At 43.2% G+C, this 18,698-nt stretch overlaps 1 protein-coding gene across 2 annotated transcripts in view; it reads left to right on the top strand.

The window, feature by feature from the left end:
• Window positions 1-18,698, top strand: part of CNOT6L (CCR4-NOT transcription complex subunit 6 like) — an 89,802-nt gene that overhangs the window by 55,505 nt on the left and 15,599 nt on the right. For both annotated transcript variants that reach the window (XM_089676187.1, XM_089676178.1), the window contains exons 8-11: window positions 571-728; window positions 5,476-5,630; window positions 6,082-6,230; window positions 14,993-15,220. In XM_089676187.1, coding sequence (XP_089532313.1) covers window positions 571-728; window positions 5,476-5,630; window positions 6,082-6,230; window positions 14,993-15,220 — 690 coding nt within the window. The remainder of the gene's footprint in view (window positions 1-570; window positions 729-5,475; window positions 5,631-6,081; window positions 6,231-14,992; window positions 15,221-18,698) is intronic.

Genomic DNA, 18,698 nt, shown 5'->3' with positions numbered 1-18,698 from the left:
TCCTTTCACCAAACTCCACAGCAGTGCAAGGGAAAAAAATATAAAATAGTGTAATACTGCTATTTACCCTGTGCAGTACTAAAAAATGCCAGACCACTCACATTTCAAAGGATGAATAAAAGCATTGATTTATTGCCGATGGACGGCTAGCATAGATTCCAAAGTTTAAAAGGATAATGCACTGTGTATGATTTCTTTCTTTTTGAGGTGACATTGGTCGTGAAAGCCTTTTGGGAGGCTCTGATATTTGGACATTTTTGTGAAATCACCTTTATGACTTTTTTGAAGGACACTTGTGTTTTTTGTTTTTTTTTTGTTTTTTTTTATAATTTTTGGACTTTGATGATTATTTTTTTGTATTCTGTGGGGCATTACTTATTTAGGTGGCATATTTATTATACATCATTTTATAGCTTCCGCCTTAGTGCGACAAGTCTGTTTCGTGATTGATCTTTGCCGCCACTCCACTATACTTTCAGAAACCTGATTGCCTGTAAACCTGTAAAAAAGCTGTACTGGCACCTGCTACAAAAAAAGTTGTTAAATGTAATTTTTCTTTTAATTTTTCAGTTTCCTTCACAGTAATGTGCTACAATGTGCTGTGTGATAAGTATGCTACTCGGCAGCTCTATGGCTACTGCCCTTCCTGGGCATTAAACTGGGAGTATCGGAAGAAAGGGATCATGGAAGAGATAGTCAGCTGTGATGCCGATATCATCAGTCTTCAGGTAAATAGACCTAAATTGAAACTTCAGTCAACTTTTTTGTGTTTTTTTTTTTTGGCTCCAAAGCTTAAGGAACACTAAGCTTAAGGAAAACATTAAGGGATAATACAATAAGGGAAGACTTTTTTAGTAGGGATAATACAATAAGGGAAACCTTTTTGTAAGCACACATCAACAATAAAAAACTTTTTTCTTTTATTATGGCTCGTTCGGCTGATATAGTCAAAAATTGACACTCTTAACATTTCATTTCAGTCAATTCACTGCTGTCATTTTTATTAAACTCATTTGCTGGCCGTCTGAATTGCTTATAGCGGTTTTCCTATATTAGATTAGTGCATTATTTATTATTATTATTATTATTATTATTATTATTACACAGGATTTATATAGCGCCAACAGTTTGCTCAGCGCTTTACAATATAACAGGAGATAATACAGCAACAATACAGTTCAATACAAGAGGGATAGGAGGTAAATGACATGTTTGCTAAGAGTAGACCTAACCTATCTGCATGCCTGTGGTGCTCTAAAAATGGGTAATACTGAATAAAATGACCAATCGTGTTTTTATGTCTGCAACCTTGTGAAAAAAACAAACCTAGTTCTGTTGCCAAAAAATTAGTCACTGCCAGGTAAACTGTAAACATTGTAAGGATTTCAAGAAACCATCTCAGAAAAATACTAGGTAAAGAATGTACACAAGTGCCACCATGTCTTTCTCAGAGTTGGTGGTTTTTCCTTCCAATATCTCACCTGAGCAGGTTCGATGTTAGAGGGAGGAATATTGAAGAACCTTATATAATATCTTTCTGAAAGTGAAATTCCAATTTACCTAGGAAACCTTGATTTAGCTTCAAGCTCTGTGCAGACGTCTTGGAAAAGCAGTGAGAAAATTGCTTAGGCAGTAGAGGCGTTTTGAGAGTTGTGTACAGACCATGGATGCAGCACATGGCAGTCTGCTTTATTCTAATAATGGCCATCTAATCTAGAAATATAGTGCATATCTTGTATTTAGTTTTGTCAGTGATTTGTTTTAAAGGATAACTAATGGGGCTAATTGGCAAGCGATTGTCAAACTGGCTTGGGGTACGGGCACTGCAATGGTATACTCGACCAAGCAAAAAGTATTTCTTAAAAATACCTTACAGTGGGGAATGGCCCTTTTTTTCCGGGGGGGGAAAGGTGTGGCAGCGAGTTTTTTGGCCTTTTCACTGCTGGCTTGTCTCATGAAAGTGCTCCTCCTGCTGAGCCTTGTGTGATGTAGTCATGATTTCTCATGCATTTGGTAACAAAATTATTGGTACTTCTATCACTCACTTTTAAAACTCACTAAAGTGCTCTGTGGATAGCAGTGGTCTGTAACTATGGGGCAGCACCTCCAGATAGATGATACTGTTCCCTCTTCTTTCTCCCCCATAAGTTCATAAATTATGAACACGGGGTTCTGCAATCTAAAGTAATTTTAGCACAGGATTGTAGCCACTTTAAAATGTAACTAAACCTACTGATATTGTTTCCCAAACCGTTACATTCAAGGCATGCCATGAATAACTGTCAGTGCTGGTTCACATATATGCAGATTGCATGTGGTTTAAGCCGCATCCAGTCCACATGCAATGTGAAATAACATTGCTTCCTATGGTGTCTGTTCCCATATGTCCAGTGTAGATTCAGTGCGGATTTAAAGAATCGAGTCTGATTTCTGAGCAGTGCATTCCAGCTCGGGTGCGGAATACAGGTTGACTTCTATGGGAAATTTCTAAACCACATGTGTCATCACTTGTGAACGGGATAAAATCCTGACCTGAACCTGATGTAAATCTGACCTGACCCACTGAACTACTGTATCAATTAGCTGTGAAACCTGAGCTTCAGTCCACACTGCACATGTGTGAATCTGCACTTGGAGTTGCTTATGTTTTCAAGTGAGCTATCAAATGGCTGGCATCCTAACTTCACATATACAACATCAGGGCAATTGCAGATTAAACTGATGCTAAAATGGGTTTCCTTGACTGTTAAAGATAGTAGGGTTTAGTTCTCTTCAAGATGGCCATACACTTCACAAATTTGATCAGTGGGTGACCCTGTCATAGTCTTCCCACTCTGGCTAACAATTTTGCAAACTGCTCTTCTGATTTTTCATTTTAAGGACAAACCGCGTGTATACAATTAGTTGGAGATTCCTCTATAGATAGAGGAATCTATTAGATCTGTGTATGACCACCTTAACTCTCCCTATGCACACATGTGTCAACTCTTCCTAAGCTATTCCAACACCCACAATGACAAATGGCTGCTGGCAACCCTTCACTTCTTAGGTGAAACCAAATCTGTTCAGCTCATCTACCACAGAACAAATATGCATCCAGTGAGTCTGAGACTGTCTGTCAAACGTACAGTCAGTCCCCGACTTACGAACATTCGAGTTGCGAACTTTCACAAATTCGAACTGACCTCACATTACGAACATTCGTAGATGCATACAAAGCACCAGAAGTGGCTCCTGTCTGCCGGACATTGTCACAGCTGCACTGCTGTGTACTTTATGGTACAGTGCGATAGTGTACTGTACAGAGCCCAGTATGTCTAGAAGCAAGAGGAAAATCAGTGGTAATGTGGAGGGGACTGCTAGGAAGCAAAGCAATAACCATGGAAACAAAAGTGAAAATAATTGAGAAATTGGACCGAGGCTAAAAGATGGTGGACATCGTTCAATCATTGGCACATGAATTGTTCAACAATTGGCACAATTCTAAAGAACAAGGCCATGATCATGGAACATATGAAGTCGACAATATCCAAAAATCGTGGTAAAGTGATCGAGGAGATGGAGAATCTTCTCCGTGTGTGGATGCAGGATCATTGTCGAGTCCCACTCAGCTTAATGCTTATTCAAGAACAAGCTAAAAGCCAGTTTGAAGACTTGAAGAAAAAAACTGGTGAACAGTGCATCTTTTACTGCCTGCCATGGATGATTTAACAAATTCAAGGCTAGAGCCAACCTTCAGAACGTAAAAGTAAGTGGTGAGGCTTTGAGTGCACATACCATAGCTGCCCAAGAATTTCCAGCAACACTTAGAGAAATTGACAAAGGTGTTGACAGGACTGTACTGGAAGAGGATGTCAGAACGAAGTTTCCTTAGTAAAGAGGAAAAGGTGATGCCAGGCTTTAAAGCAGCAAAGGACAGACTTGCTCTGTTTGGTGTCAATGCTTCCAGTGATATGAAACTAAAGCCTCTTAATTTACCATTCAGAGAACCCAAGAACCCTCAAAAACATAGCCAAGGGCTCTTTACCTGTGGCATGGAAGAGTAACTCCAAAGCCTGGGTTGCACAAGCCATTTTCCAGGACTGGTTTTTCCACCACTTTATCCCAGAGAGCAATATTGTTTGGAGAATATCACATTCAACACTCTTGCTGCTTGACTATGCACAAGGTCACACCCAATTCATGGATGACTTTCATCCCAACGTCAAAGTAGTGCATCTGCCACCGAATACTACGGCTCTTATCCAACCTATAGACCAAGGAGTTATTGCGACATTCAAGAAATATTATTTACGTCACACTTTTCATCAGGCAGTGAAGGCTATTGATGAAACAGGAACAACCTTGTGACAGTTTTGGAAGAACTATAACATCTGCAAGGCCATAAACAACTTTGCTTGGCGTGAGGTTTTGGCTGTCACCATAAATGGGGTTTGGAAAAACCTTTGCCCGCAGTTTGTTCATGGACTTGAGAAGATGGCTAAGGAGTCCAAAGAGGTCTTCAACAAGTTGGTGACCCTTAGCATGAAGCTGGAGCTAGATCTGCAGGAGGACGAATTCACTGAACTCCTTGCTGTGCAACATGAGGAGCTTACTAATGAGGACCTAATGGAATTCGAGGCCCAGCGAAAAGACAGAGCCAAGAGGAAGATGTAACTGAAGAACCAAAGATATTCACAACACAGGAAATGACTAGGGGATTTTCTTTACTTGAAGAGGCACTTAGTTTTTAAGGCACAGGACCCCAATGTAGAACGATACACACAGGTTGCAGCAGCCGTTCAGAATGCCATCCAGTGCTACAGAGTCACCTATAATGAGAATAAAAGAGCTACTACTCGGACATCACTGGATCATTTTTTTTTTTTTCAGAGGCTAGACAGAATTTAATCAAAAAACCTGTGTCCTTCAACATCAGGTGTGAGTGAAATTCCATCTTGCCCTCCATCTCCTATTGCTGATGATCCTTCAGCTCCACCATCTCCCACCTACTCTCCCTCTTCCAGTTAGTAACTCTTCCACTATATGCCAGTTGTGGTACTGTACTGTACCACCATTTTAAACTGTAAAAGTAAAATTAGTTTATAGTAGTTTTTTTTTTTTTTTGTGTTTTTTTTGCTGTACATTGTAAATCTGATTCGTTCGTAAGTCTGACAAAGTGAGTCTTATACACCTTTGACGCAAAATATACAGACATTCTCCCAGAACGGAACTTGTTCGTAAGTCGGGGACTTACTATAGATACAAGAAGTCTTCAAGTATAGCTTATAATCAATACTGTAGCATCTGACCTGCCCACCTTTTTAGTGCTTTGTGCAAATGGTAGAAGATAAAGATGTCGGGAAGCGGGTTATAACCCACACCCCCCACTGGTTTGCAATTTTTAAATGCGCATGCTACAGGTCTCTAGCTTATGAACTTGGACATGTTTTAATTTTTGATTGTATATTTTGCCTTTCTCCATCTTTTTAACAGGAAGTTGAAACCGAGCAATACTACACTCTTTTCCTGCCAGCATTAAAAGAACGTGGATATGATGGCTTCTTTTCTCCAAAGTCGCGTGCCAAAATAATGTCTGAGCAAGAGAAAAAGCACGTGGACGGCTGTGCAATATTTTTTAGAACCGAAAAGTAAGCAATTTTTTTTTTTTTTCCCGCTAGTTTGTATAATCACTAACAAAATACACAGGCAAGCACAAAATTACTATATAAATAGACCTAAGGGTCTTAATGTTTTTTCATCCAGTCAATTATTCTTCTGATAAGTGAATTTGTGAAAATATTTAGAAGTAGTCCCTGTAGTGTCATTACTTTGACTGCAGTTTGTATGAAGGGAAAAGTACAGTTGGTGTGTGCTCATCCACTTGAAGGATTTGCAACATTCTGGGTCTGTGATGTCTGGCTTATATAGACAGACCTTTAGGTTTAATTGTATGCAGACTATAGTTCTGTTAACTTATCTAACTTATCTGTCAGTTTTCATCTAGAGGCATTTTGTATAGTGTTTTTACTTCAAATGCATGCAGTTTAAGTGATTGTCTCAAGCATTCTTTGCACTTTTTTTTTTCTCCCTTTTTGCTAGATTTACACTGGTGACAAAGCACACCGTTGAATTCAACCAGGTAGCCATGGCTAACTCTGAAGGCTCAGAAGCTATGCTAAACAGAGTGATGACAAAGGATAATATTGGGGTTTCGGTTTTGCTAGAGATCCACAAAGATCTCCCTGGTGGTGAGTGCCATTTCACTTGTTTTGCTACTTTTGTTTTTTGTCCGGAAGGTTTAGAAGTGTGTGTGTGTGTGTGTGTGTGTGTGTGTGTGTGTGTGTGTGTGTGTGTTGTTTTACTGTGGCCTGTATCCCCACTATAGAGATTCATACTCTACCCTGCTAACTATTGTCACCTGAGGTGAAAGTAAGGAAACCTTTTGAGCTGATACCAGAACAGAATCGGGGGGGACATTTTCCCATGGGGACATCTTTTCTGGTGACAGTGACATAAGTGGGGGAAAATGGAAATTTTAGCCATTCTTTACTTATACAAAATTATTTGTGTGTATATATTAGGAATTCAGGGACTGCTGGGTTATACTGCTGCCCACAGGTAGATTTGGGTACTTGCAAGCAAAGTAATTGTGACCAGCCTGGTATAATTAAGTGTTCTTGCATGGCACTTACTGTTATCTCACATATATATTCTTATTATTATAGCCATGTTTACCACCCTAACTCCTCCCACAGTTTTTACACTACATAGACAGTAATATACCGAACTGTGCGGATTGTTCCCGATTTAGTGTGCTATTAATTTGTGGAACGTTTCGCCGAATGGTTCACGAAATATCGGCATTTTTGTGGTGAAATTGGTCCCATAGGAATGAATGGCGGAATGTTCAAAACTAGAGTGTGAGCTGAAAAATCAGGACATGATTTCTAAACTGCCATCACTCCCTCATTTTCAAGTCCACCTACACAAATCTTCTATCAAAATGTTCAGCTATCCCTGCTGCCACTAAAAATGTCCACGGCTAAGCCATAGTCCTGATAGTTTTCACAATATGACCATCTGTTTGCAACTCACGCCGCCCATTGACATTCATTGAAACTCCACTCTAGCCACCTCTAATTTGAAGGGCAATTTCTAAACTGCGACTGGGCCTTCATTTTTTAATATTTAAGACATACTATGCATCAATGTATGTCTGGGTCTTGTGGTTCTCACAATATAAAGCTCTTCGGTGTAGGATTTATCATTTTTAAACTACAACCGTTTGAAGATGGCAACCGCCAATGAAGTGAGCAAGTTGGAGCAGTTTGTTTTTAACCGCTCTTCTCTGCCCTTGCTGTGAGTTGCCATAGGAACCCAGGTGTGTGAGCAGGCAGCAGAGTGACAAGCCACTCCACCCAGTTACTCCGCCCACTCCAGTTGTAGACTACTGGTGGAGGCAAGAACACTTCACACAATTTCCCCAGAAATTTTTACTTTTCTAGTTCCTTCTACTCTCAGCATGGTTAAGTGTTTTGTTTTGGATGACTTCTTGCTGACCTGAGGTCTAACCTTCTTTTTTTTTTTTTTTTTTTTTTTTTCTACTTCCCTTCAGTCAGGATTACTTTTACTTTTCAAGATTCCTCTACAACAAAGGTAGCCGGTTGAGTTGCAGTTTTACCACCCCCAATCCCTACCCCCTTTGGCTGTTGAGGCAGCAGCCAAAGGTGTACACATGCTACAGTAGGAATTAAACCCTCTTTTGCTTTTGGTGGGTGGTACCGCCTGCCAATTGTTACCCATTCAAGTAAATAGGGCCACTCTGCAAGCCTACAACTGCTTGCTTCTGTAGGATCTAAGGTGTTTAAAGCAGGTGGTGAGAGAGCAACACTGCCTGCTTTAACACTTTGCTGTATTGCACAAGGTTGCAGAGCAGGGTCATTCATTTGAATGGGTCATGCTTGGCAGGTGCTACACCTACCAACCATGCTGCAGCTGCGACATATGTACACCACTGGCCACTGAAGCTAAAGTAGGTGTGGTTGGGGCAGGGGTAGTAGAAACATGTCTTAACTATACGGTTTTACCACCTCCCAAACTGCAAATGTAAATGAACCCTTACTATTCTTTGCTCCCTGTAAGGCTGCTTTAACACCGATGTGCTGCGGTTTACCTGCGCCATGAGTGCAGCACAGTGCATTTGCGACTTTCCTGCGTTAGCTGTGCTTTGCCATAGACTTCTATTATATCCTGCATGCAGGAGTTTGGTGCGCTTTCAGAAAGTGCACCCAACCCGCAGGATACAAAAATGTTTATGGTAAGTGCAGCAAATCCGCAAGTAAGCCGCAGGTACAGTGTGGGTAAACCACAGAGCATCAGTGTGAAAGCAGCCCAGTGTATTGCTTCACACTGACCTGAAGATCTTCTTTTCCTGCTGCTGGCACCACTCTGGAGATCACTAGCTGGGATAAGAGGTGGGGTGTGTAGCAAACTTGCCCATCAAAGATGGACGCGGAGTTCCCCTTTTTTATTACAAGTATTCCTCAATCCTTCCCTACCCCCTCCCTTCCTGAGAGGCACAGGGACAGATGTGTAAGTGTTAAAAGTTGCTGGCAGGCTGAAGCAGCAGGGGGCCCAGCGCTACAAAGCCCCCCCATAGAGACAGCAGACTCTTGATTAGGTGGTGTGATTTTACACAGGCCTTGGGACCAAGAGTTTTTTCCCGGGACTTGAAAGAAGTTGCAACCTCATAAACCCTACCAGCCAGGTGACAGAAGTTAAATGAACATTCCTCAGGTCAGCTGTCACCTATGTTTCATATCATGGATTATGAAGCTGTCAGTTTTAATGCAGAGCCCACTGACGATCCCGCCCAAAACAGGGTATTGGCCAGTATTCAGAGCCCCCTTCCTGCTGGGGGACTTTAAAAGACAGGCTGGCAAGCCTAAAAAGTTAAGCTAAAGAAAAGACATCTCCTAATTTTAACATCGTAACAGCAGGAGATCAAAGACCCTTTCCGCTCTGCTACTGGGATCTGCTTACCTTATGGCTTAACATGGCAAGTAACTTAACCTTTTAACTTCTTCCTGTTATCCCTTTGCTGTGCTGGGCTGTTTCCTATTTTTTATATATAAATATATATCTTAGTTACATCTTTTTCTTTGTAAATATTTTATTGCACCTGTTTAACACTTTCAGAAAGAAAGATTTATTACTAAAAGAGTCACTGTTTCTAAGCGCTTACTTGCAATTCACGAATTCCTGCTTTTTGAAGAGACGCTACTGTGTTTGTCATCGGCCTGCAGTGACCGTATTGGACAGGAGACTTTTCAACCATTACAGTGTATATTTGCTAAAGAGAGTTTCCCCTTTCTCTGTACAAAAAGGGGTGGTGGCAGTGAAGGGTTAGTTGCGTAATTAACCCGACCCAGTAACAAGCACATTCAGGCTGCCGGTGCGTCGATTGCGTTCCATTAGCTCGACAATCGTTGTGCAGGGCGCAGCTGAGTGTGGCATTGTTACGCACGTCACATCGCGGTTTTAGATCGGCCGGTCCTTTGGTCACAAGTTTGGTGAGAAGGTCTGGGGTCTGACGCCGCTGGCGTGATGTATTGTTGGTCGCGGTCGTGCGATTGTCGCATGTTGAGGGTGGCGATCGGGCGACCATGACAGGGTGCAATTGGTATCACTTGGCATGGGACAGGAGCCAACACAACAGAGAAGGCATTGGCTCTTGCTCCCTACTACAGCTCCAGCTTTACTAGTATTCCCTCTGCATTTTACTCTGATGCTCTGGGATGGCGGGTCAGCAAGCCGAGACTGTGATTTATCAGTCACTTGACTACGATCTACTGTTAGATTGCGATCTACGGGTTGCTGACCCTTGCTCTACAAGTTGTTTGAATCTGGACAGTGCTCTACAGCTAACAGAGGCCAGCTCAGAGCCATAGCATAGCCCCTCATGTGACCCTGTCAATGAAGACTTTTTTGTGAGTAGGCTATGTGGACTGAGCACCAGAAGCTGATTGCTAGGGCCAATGGGCACCATTTGCAATCTGCACTTTTCATTGGTTTACCCTGGAAGCCACTACACATAAGGGACTAAGCACAGATGTCACCTGCTGGGTACAGTGTTGCACACACATTGCTGCCATTGAGCGTTTGTGAGGACTGTTTCTGTTGTCACTGGTGCTGTTTGTAAGGGACATGTGACTTTAGGCTATCCTTGGCCTCCTGCCCCAGGAAATCCTTGGATGGTGTGAGAAAAATCCTCTGTTTCTGTGCCATGAAGATCCTCTGTTGGGCTGGGGAGTGGTCCAGGATATCTTGTTGGTGCAAGGGACCAGGATGTGTATTGTACGTGTGGGAGAAGCTTGATATGGGCCTCTCCTTCCTCATCTGTTCTGCAGGATCAAGATGGAGGGCATTTCACAGTGATCATCGTAGCCCAAGCAAGTGTGGTACTCAAATGTATTCAGATTCCTGGCAGATGCTCGGTTGGCTCTTCCAGATCTTCCCAGGGACTGGTTTGCCAACCTACTACTAGTTTCATAATTTTTTTGGTGGCTCGGACAGTTCATCCAAGCTAATAGTCTTGGGCTCTATCCGCTTGGGCATTTTGCCACGCGACCAATCCCAGAGGCAGGAATCTATTGGATGTGCAAACAGGGACAAATAGCTGTGGCTGCTGACAGCCTGTTGGTACAGGGTATGGGCTCTGCAATCACTGCTATCTGCACACAGCTGTCAATCCCAGCAACAGGATGCAGCATGGCAAAACATCTGTGAATGGAGCCTTACAGATGATTTGACTGCACATTTACCAAGACAGTTTCTTGGGCTTTGGGGCATCAGGCTAATGTTTCCAAGATTTGCAAAGCTGGTACCTTTTTTACATGTTCAACAAGTTTTTGCATGTGCATGTTCAGGCCTCATCTGATCACTTCAGGTATAAGGTGCTTATGGTGGCTCTTTGCAGGCAATCAATCAATGTCTTCTGTTATTGCTTTGTTGGTGTTACTTACCCCACCTCCTGTTGGAACTACTTATGGTCGTTCCAATAGTTTGAATTCCTGTGTCCCTCGAACTGGGATATTATTATTTATTTATTTTTTTATTCCATTTCTTGATGTTCATTGAATGACACACCTCTCTGGCAATCTTGGGTATGCTGTGGGCAGGAGGGGGGTTATACCAGACTTGCCACAGTATTTTCGTTTGCCATTGTCCAAATCCAATTGTAGGCAGATGGCAGTATAACCCAACAGAAGAAATGGAGGTAGTTGTCACAGGGACAAGAGCCTAGGCGGCAATAAAATAAAACTGTTGAAAGCGGTCAACCTGTTTAGGTAAAAGTACACTAAAGTGAAATTTAGTGCAAACGTACACTATATATATATATATATATATATATATATATATATATATATATATATATATATATTATATATATTTTTGTAAGCTATATAAAAGGGGTTATGTCAAGTAAATAGATACCAAACCTGTCAAATCTTAAAACTGTGTCCATGATATCTCAAAACTATGGTATAAAAACCAGTCTATAGGCAACACTTTGAGACCTCCTACACACTGCTACTTTTAGGAGCGTTTGGACATTTAGCGGCAGAAAAAAAATAAAGAAATGTCAAGCACCTCTTAGTGTTATCCTAGGCGTCCAAGCGCACACAAATTTACAGACATTTAGAGGAAGGGACGTGTAGAGGAAAAAAAACCCACTGCCACTTCCTTCAGGAGTAGGTGCATTTAGCACTTGAGTGATCCTTTCAGTGTCCAGAATAAATTCTGGCCCATGAATTAACACCCAAGCTCTAGACCAGTGGTTCTCAACCTTTCTAATGCCGCGACCCCTTAATACAGTTCCTCATGTTGTGGTGACCCCCAACCATAAAATTATTTTCGTTGCTACTTCATAACTGTAATTTTGCAGTGGGAGGAATAGCGCCCCATCACTGATGTCAGTGGGATGAATAGTGTCCCATCGTTGGTATCAGTGGGAGGAATAGTGCCCCATCATTGGTGTCAGTGGGAGGAATAGTGTCCCATCATTGGTATCAGTGGGAGGAATAGCGCCCCATCATTGGTGTCAGTGGGAGGAATAGTGCCCCATCATTGGTGTCAGTGGGAGGAATAGTGCCCCATCATTGGTGTCAGTGGGAGGAATAGTGCCCAATCATTGGTGTCAGTGGGAGGAATAGTGCCCAATCATTGGCGTCAGTGGGAGGAATAGTGCCTCATCATTGGCGTCAGTGGGAGGAATAGTGCCCCATCATTGGCGTCAGTGGGAGGAATAGTGCCCCATCATTGGCGTCAGTGGGAGGAATAGTGCCCCATCATTGGCGTCGGTGGGAGGAATAGTGTCCCATCATTGGTGTCAGTGGGAGGAATAGTGTCCCATCATTGGTGTCAGTGGGGGGAATAGTGCCCCATCATTGGTATGAGTGGGAGGAATAGTGCCCCATCATTGGTATGAGTGGGAGGAATAGTGCCCCATCATTGGTGTCAGTGGGAGGAATAGTGCCCCATCATTGGTGTCAGTGGGAGGAATAGTGCCCCATCATTGGTGTCAGTGGGAGGAATAGTGCCCCATCATTGGTGTCAGTGGGAGGAATAGTGCCCCATCATTGGTGTCAGTGGGGGGAGGAATAGTGCCCCATCGTTGGTGTCAGTGGGGGGAGGAATAGTGCCCCATCGTTGGTGTCAGTGGGGGGAGGAATAGTGCCCCATCGTTGGTGTCAGTGGGGGGAGGAATAGTGCCCCATCGTTGGTGTCAGTGGGGGGAGGAATAGTGCCCCATCGTTGGTATTAGTGACACAAATGATGGGGCACTATCCCTTCCACTGACACCAATGATACTTACCTTGCTGACCCCTGCTCCAGCCTGGGCTCGCTCTCTCCCTCTCCCATCTACAGCCTGCATACCTGGCTGCAGCAGCAAAATTTGCACTTACCTGTCAGCTGTCTTCCTTCTCTGGCCTCTCTCTTCACTCGTTTCTGCAGCTCCCTCGATCTTCTTCGATCTCCGCGTGCTGCCGCTCGGCTCCTCCTCTCCAAGCTCCACCTTCTCGCCGGTGATTGGCCGCCTGTGTGCCTCTCCTGAGCTACAGTTCCGGTGGCCAATCAGCGGCGAGGAGGCGGTGACAGGGGCAGCATATCATCCCGCCCACACATCGCCGGAGACAGCAGCGGTGTCTCGGTTCCTAAGACCATCGGAAATATGTGTTTTCCGATGGTCTTAGGCGACCCCTGGGAAATGGTCGTTCGACCCCCAGGTTGAGAACCGCTGCTCTAGACACACCTAAACATGGATTTAGGTGTGTTTTTGATGTTGCTTTTCTCCTTCCAGTAGGAAAGAGACATTCAGGGAGAGCTGGGTAAACATCATCAATTTAGAATTACCTGGGAATTATGGCTCTCGTGTGGTACAATCGAAGTCTAAAATGTCTGTTCGTTTGCAGGTGCAGCGTGGCAGGGGTTATATTATTTTATTTTTTTTCTTTATCCCAAATGTTTCCACTATCCCCTAGTGCGGCTAATCAAGCACAGGTTGCCCAGGTCACTTTTACATGGGTCTTGAGCCAATTGAACAAAACTGTAACAAACTCCATGGTGAACCTCATGTACCAGCAGAAGTTTAGGTCATTTTCCATAACAAAGTTTTGTTTTTTTGTTTTTTTTTGTTTTTTTTTTAGAACGAAGTGACCATATAAAATCAGATTGACGTTGTAACTCCTTATTTGCATACTTCAAATGAATATTGAAACCTGTTGACTAGTATAACGGCTAGGCAACTAGCATTTTGAGAATGAGAAACCATAACAGCCACCGTGTTTTTCAGAAAAGCTTTCCATTAAAGCGGAATTTCACCCTAAAAAGGAAGTTCCACTTTCCTGTTTCTATTTGCACTGGATTTGCCTAGGTGTTTCCACTGGAAGTAACCCCCTTTGTGTAACCTCCTGGAACACAAACCCGTAACTGTCTAGGGCTTACAAAGCGCTTCTTGTTTGGGCAGGAGGGAGGGATGGGCGCAGCAGTTGCATGGCACTTTGCAACCTCAGGAGCTGAGCCCAGAGGTTCCAGTGTTTGAGCACCAGAAGCAAAGTGACAGCTAGGCTCTTTGCACGCCGAAACAATTATAGCGATTTAATGCCATGAGGTAATGTGCACCTCTTTGTAAAATGTGCTGTGTTAGTAAGAGTTAAGTCCAAAGTGTACAGGACCAAATGGCTTCTAGAATTGCCCAAACTTAAAGCTCATTTCCAGGAATTCAGCTACTGTGTAGTGTGACCGATGACACCCAGAATAATAAAGATAACTATTGATAGAGCCAGGAGACCAGCAGAGGGAAATTGTGGCTTTTTATTATATCTTTTAATTTATTTTGGAATGCTGGTTCATAGTCTTAAAATAGACGTATACAGTCTTGTTGACCCAGGTACCTCATGGCAAGAGAAGGGAGGGGGGGAGGAGAGTTAACACTTGACAATACCTGGGACACACTATAATTTCGATTAGGTCCATGTCTTAAATATGTATAGCCATGATGTTTCTTAGTATAGGGAAATGTTGAAACCATTGTTAGGTTTATAGTTTTGCTGTATGTTTACCTTTGGGAAGATGTATATTTACTTCCTGTTCCAGAGACTTGAGAGGAGGTTACAGTAAATCTACTAAAGTGAGGGATTTTCCATCTTTGACAGTTGTCTTCAGAATAGGTGTACCCATTGGAAGCATTCCCACTACTGCTTTCCCTGTAGACAACTAACCTTTTGGATTTTCCCCTCCATTTCTTTCTCGAAGACTGGACACTAGTACAGAGTGGTGAATCTCCCCAATTGAGATACAGACAGCAGTATAAAATTGGAGAGGTTGTAACCCTTTAAAGAAAAATTTTAAGACAGTTTTTTTCAAAGTTTAATACTTTGGATAGAGTGGTAGAGGAAAAAATGTTACTGACTTTAAGCGCATCTGAATAACATTTTGTTTCTCTTAGGCATGAAACCCCATCATTCAACGGAAAAACAACTACTCATAGTAGCAAATGCCCATATGCATTGGGACCCAGAGTACTCTGATGTCAAGCTTATCCAAACTATGATGTTTGTGTCTGAATTGAAAAGCATTATAGAGAAGGCTGCAAGTCGACCTGGCAGTCCTCCACCTGATCCAAATTCCATCCCCTTTGTCTTGTGTGCTGATCTCAATTCTTTACCAGATTCAGGTAAAATTAATTAGGACTAAAACATGTAAGCCTTTCTTGGGGTCTTCAGTTTTATTTTCCATATGGTTTTCCTCTTCCTATTGATCTTTTTATGGATACTTTATGGCAATTTTGCCTTTTTATCTTAATGTTTATATGTAGTAAAGATATAGAGATTGTATATTGTACTGTACATGATGGCAGCCATAAAATCTATATACATTGCTGGACAGGACTCTGTGGAGCCCAAGGTGAAGATTTGATCTATGCATTTATGATTTTGCATAGTAGAGAATTAATGGTCTGTGTTCATTTATTGTATCTGTTCTAATTCCGTTTTACACTGGGCCCAGTGGTACAGTGAAGGAAATATATATTTGATCCCCTGCTGATTTTGAATGTTTGCCCACTCGCAAAGAAATGATCAGCCTAAAAATCGAATGGTAGGTGTGTTGTAACAGAGAATAGCAACAAAAAATTCAAAAGAAATGCATGTCTAACAAATTATGCACTGATTATGCACACAAAACTATTTTATGTATACAGGGAAAACCATTTTGACCACGGTACAGAAAACCTAGCTTTTTAATGAGCAGTTCTTTTGCAGCCCTTGGATGCTAATGACCAGTAGGTATCTCTAGGCTGTTAGGGATTGAAACCAGACTTTGTTGTGATCTTTTGAGGATCTCTGGGAATAAATTGCTTCATGGAACAAGCCAGTAGAGGGGTGATTGAGAGCTTGCTTTTTTTTTTTTTACAGCTTAGGAATATGTAAATAGTTTAATATCAATATATATGTAATGCGCTGCGTAAATTGAGGGCGTTTATATAAGTACCTGAAATAAAGTGCTGAAACTGATAGGCTGCTCAGCTAAAATGATCTCGTATACTTTAACCAGTTGCCCTCCAGAGGATTTACCCTTCTTCCTGACCAGGCCATTTTTTGCAATACACCGCTGTTACTTTAACTGACAATTGCGTGGTCATGGAATACTGCACCCAAATTAAATTTTTCCTTTTTGTCGGTGGTATTTGATCGCCTCTGCGGGTTTTTATTTTTTGCGCTATAAATAAAAAACTATTTTGAGGTTTTTACTTTTTGCTATTAAACATGTCCAGTAAAAAAAAAAAAAAAATTCATGATAAATGCTATGCTATTCTGCTATATGTCTTTGCTTAAAAAAAAAAAGGTGTAAATTGAAAGCTTATAGCGTCTACAAATAGCGGTATAGATGCTGGAATTTTTTTTTTTCTTTCAATATACTAGTAATGGAGGTGATCAGTGACTTCTAGCAGGTCTGCGTGGGCATTCTGACACTGGAGAGGTACTGACCATCACTGACATCCTCAGTGACACCAATACAGTGATCAGTGCTAATAAAAAGCAATGACACTGTACTAATAACACTGGGCAGGAAAGGATTAACATCTGGGGCGATCAAAGGGTTAACGGTGTGCTGTGTGTGTACTTTACTGTGTAAGCACGTTGCTTTGTATTGCTCTGTTATACAAAGCAATGTGCAGGAGCTGTCGGGAGAGATCTGTATTTGCATGGTGATCGCCGGACGGACCAATGGCGGTGCAGGTAGGGCGCTTGTGCGCACCCTCTACCCAGAAATGCAGAATCGTGTGTGTGTGTGTGTGTGTGTGTGTGTGTGTGTGTGTGTATATATATATGTGTATGTATATATATATATATATATATATATATATATATATATATATATATATATATATGATTTTATGCAGCAGTGACGCCCTGTAGCAGTATTTCTGCTCTAAGGCAGCGAGAAAGCAGTTAAAATGGCAACCAAAACCAGAAAGACATGGAAGAAAATGGAAAACTTCCATATTATTATTATTATTATTATACAGTATTTATAAAGCGCCAATAGTTCGCTCAGCGCTGTACATTACAAAGGGGGACAGAACATGTGACAGAACAATACCAATACAATGCAAAACATGAGGGGATCGAGGGCCCTGCTCTTTCAAGCTTACAATCTAGGAGGGAGGGGATGGTGGCACAGGAGGAGATAGCTGTGGGGGATGGAGTGGTAGGAAGAGTGGAGGAGGTCGGCAAGTTAGCAGGGGGCGGGGTAGGCTTCCCTGAAGAGATGGGTTTTCAGGGTGCGCCTAAAGGAGAGGAGAGTAGGTGATAATCTGATGGGTTGGGGCAGGGAGTTCCAGAGGATGGGTGACACCCTGGAGAAGTCCTGGAGGCGGGCATGGGAGGAGGAGACCAGGGAACTAGAGAGAAGGAGGTCTTGTGAGGAGCGGAGTGTGCGTGCTGGGCGGTACTTGGATATTAGGTCAGTGATGTAGTTCGGGGCAGTATGGTGGACAGCTTTGTACGTCAGCGTTAGGATTTTGAATTTGATCCGTTGCGCAATCGGAAGCCAGTGGAGGGATTGGCAGAGGGGGGTGGCGGAAACGGAGCGGTTGGAAAGGTGAATGAGTCTGGCAGCCGTATTCAGGATGGACTGAAGCGGGGATAGCCAGCGGCGAGGCAGGCCAGTGAGGAGGGAGTTGGAGTAGTCGAGTCGCGATATGATGAGGGAGTGGATGAGCTGTTTAGTGGTTTCTGGAGTTAGGAACGTGCGGATTTTGGCGATGTTGCGGAGGTGGAGTCTGCACGAGTTTGTTAAAGAGTGGACTTGGGGCTGGAAGGATAGGTTGGAGTCCAAAATGACACCAAGTACTCTGGCCTGCGGGGCGGGTTTGATGGTGGCGTTGTTGGACATGATGGAGAAGTCAATGGGGGGTGGTGTCCGGGCTGGAGGGAAGACAATAAACTCTGTTTTGGAGAGGTTCAGTTTAAGGAAGTGGAGCGACATCCAGTCTGATATGTCGCTCAACAGGTGTGTGATTCGGGCGGAGACCGAGGGGGTGAGGTGGGGGGTTGAGAGATAGATTTGTGTGTCGTCGGCATAGAGGTGGTAGTTGAAGCCGTGAGAGTGTATGAGTTGGCCAAGGGAGGAGGTGTAGATGGAGAAGAGAAGGGGCCCGAGGACAGAGCCTTGAGGGACCCCAACAGAGAGGGGGAGTGAGAGGGAGGTGGTGGCATTATAGGTAACGCTGAAAGAGCGTTGTGACAGGTAGGATGAGAGCCAGGAGAGAGCAGAATCTCTGAGGCCGAGGGAGTGTAGTTTTTTGAGGAGGAGGGGGTGGTCGACTGTGTCAAAGGCCGCAGAGAGGTCAAGGAGTAGGAGCACTGAATAGTGGCCATTAGCTTTGGCGGTTAGCAGGTCGTTGGAGAGTTTGAGTAAGGCAGTTTCGGTGGAGTGTAGGGGACGGAAGCCGGACTGTAGGGGATCAAGGAGGTTGTTGTCGTTGAGGTGAGAGCATAGGCGGGCGTAGACTAGGCGCTCGAGGAGTTTAGATGTAAATGGGAGCAGGGAGATGGGTCTGAGGTTGTTCGGGTCATTGGGGTCCAGGGAGGGCTTTTTAAGTATGGGGGTGATGTGTGCATGTTTCAGAGGGGAAGGGAAAGTGCCGG

Source organism: Staurois parvus, unplaced genomic scaffold, assembly GCF_062004578.1.
Source record: "Staurois parvus isolate SC_StPar_1 unplaced genomic scaffold, SC_StPar_1.0 ptg000013l, whole genome shotgun sequence".
In the NCBI taxonomy this organism is placed as follows: domain Eukaryota; kingdom Metazoa; phylum Chordata; class Amphibia; order Anura; family Ranidae; genus Staurois; species Staurois parvus.
The sequence above is the reverse complement of the archived record's forward strand: the minus strand, read 5'-3'. Positions and strand labels throughout refer to the sequence as shown.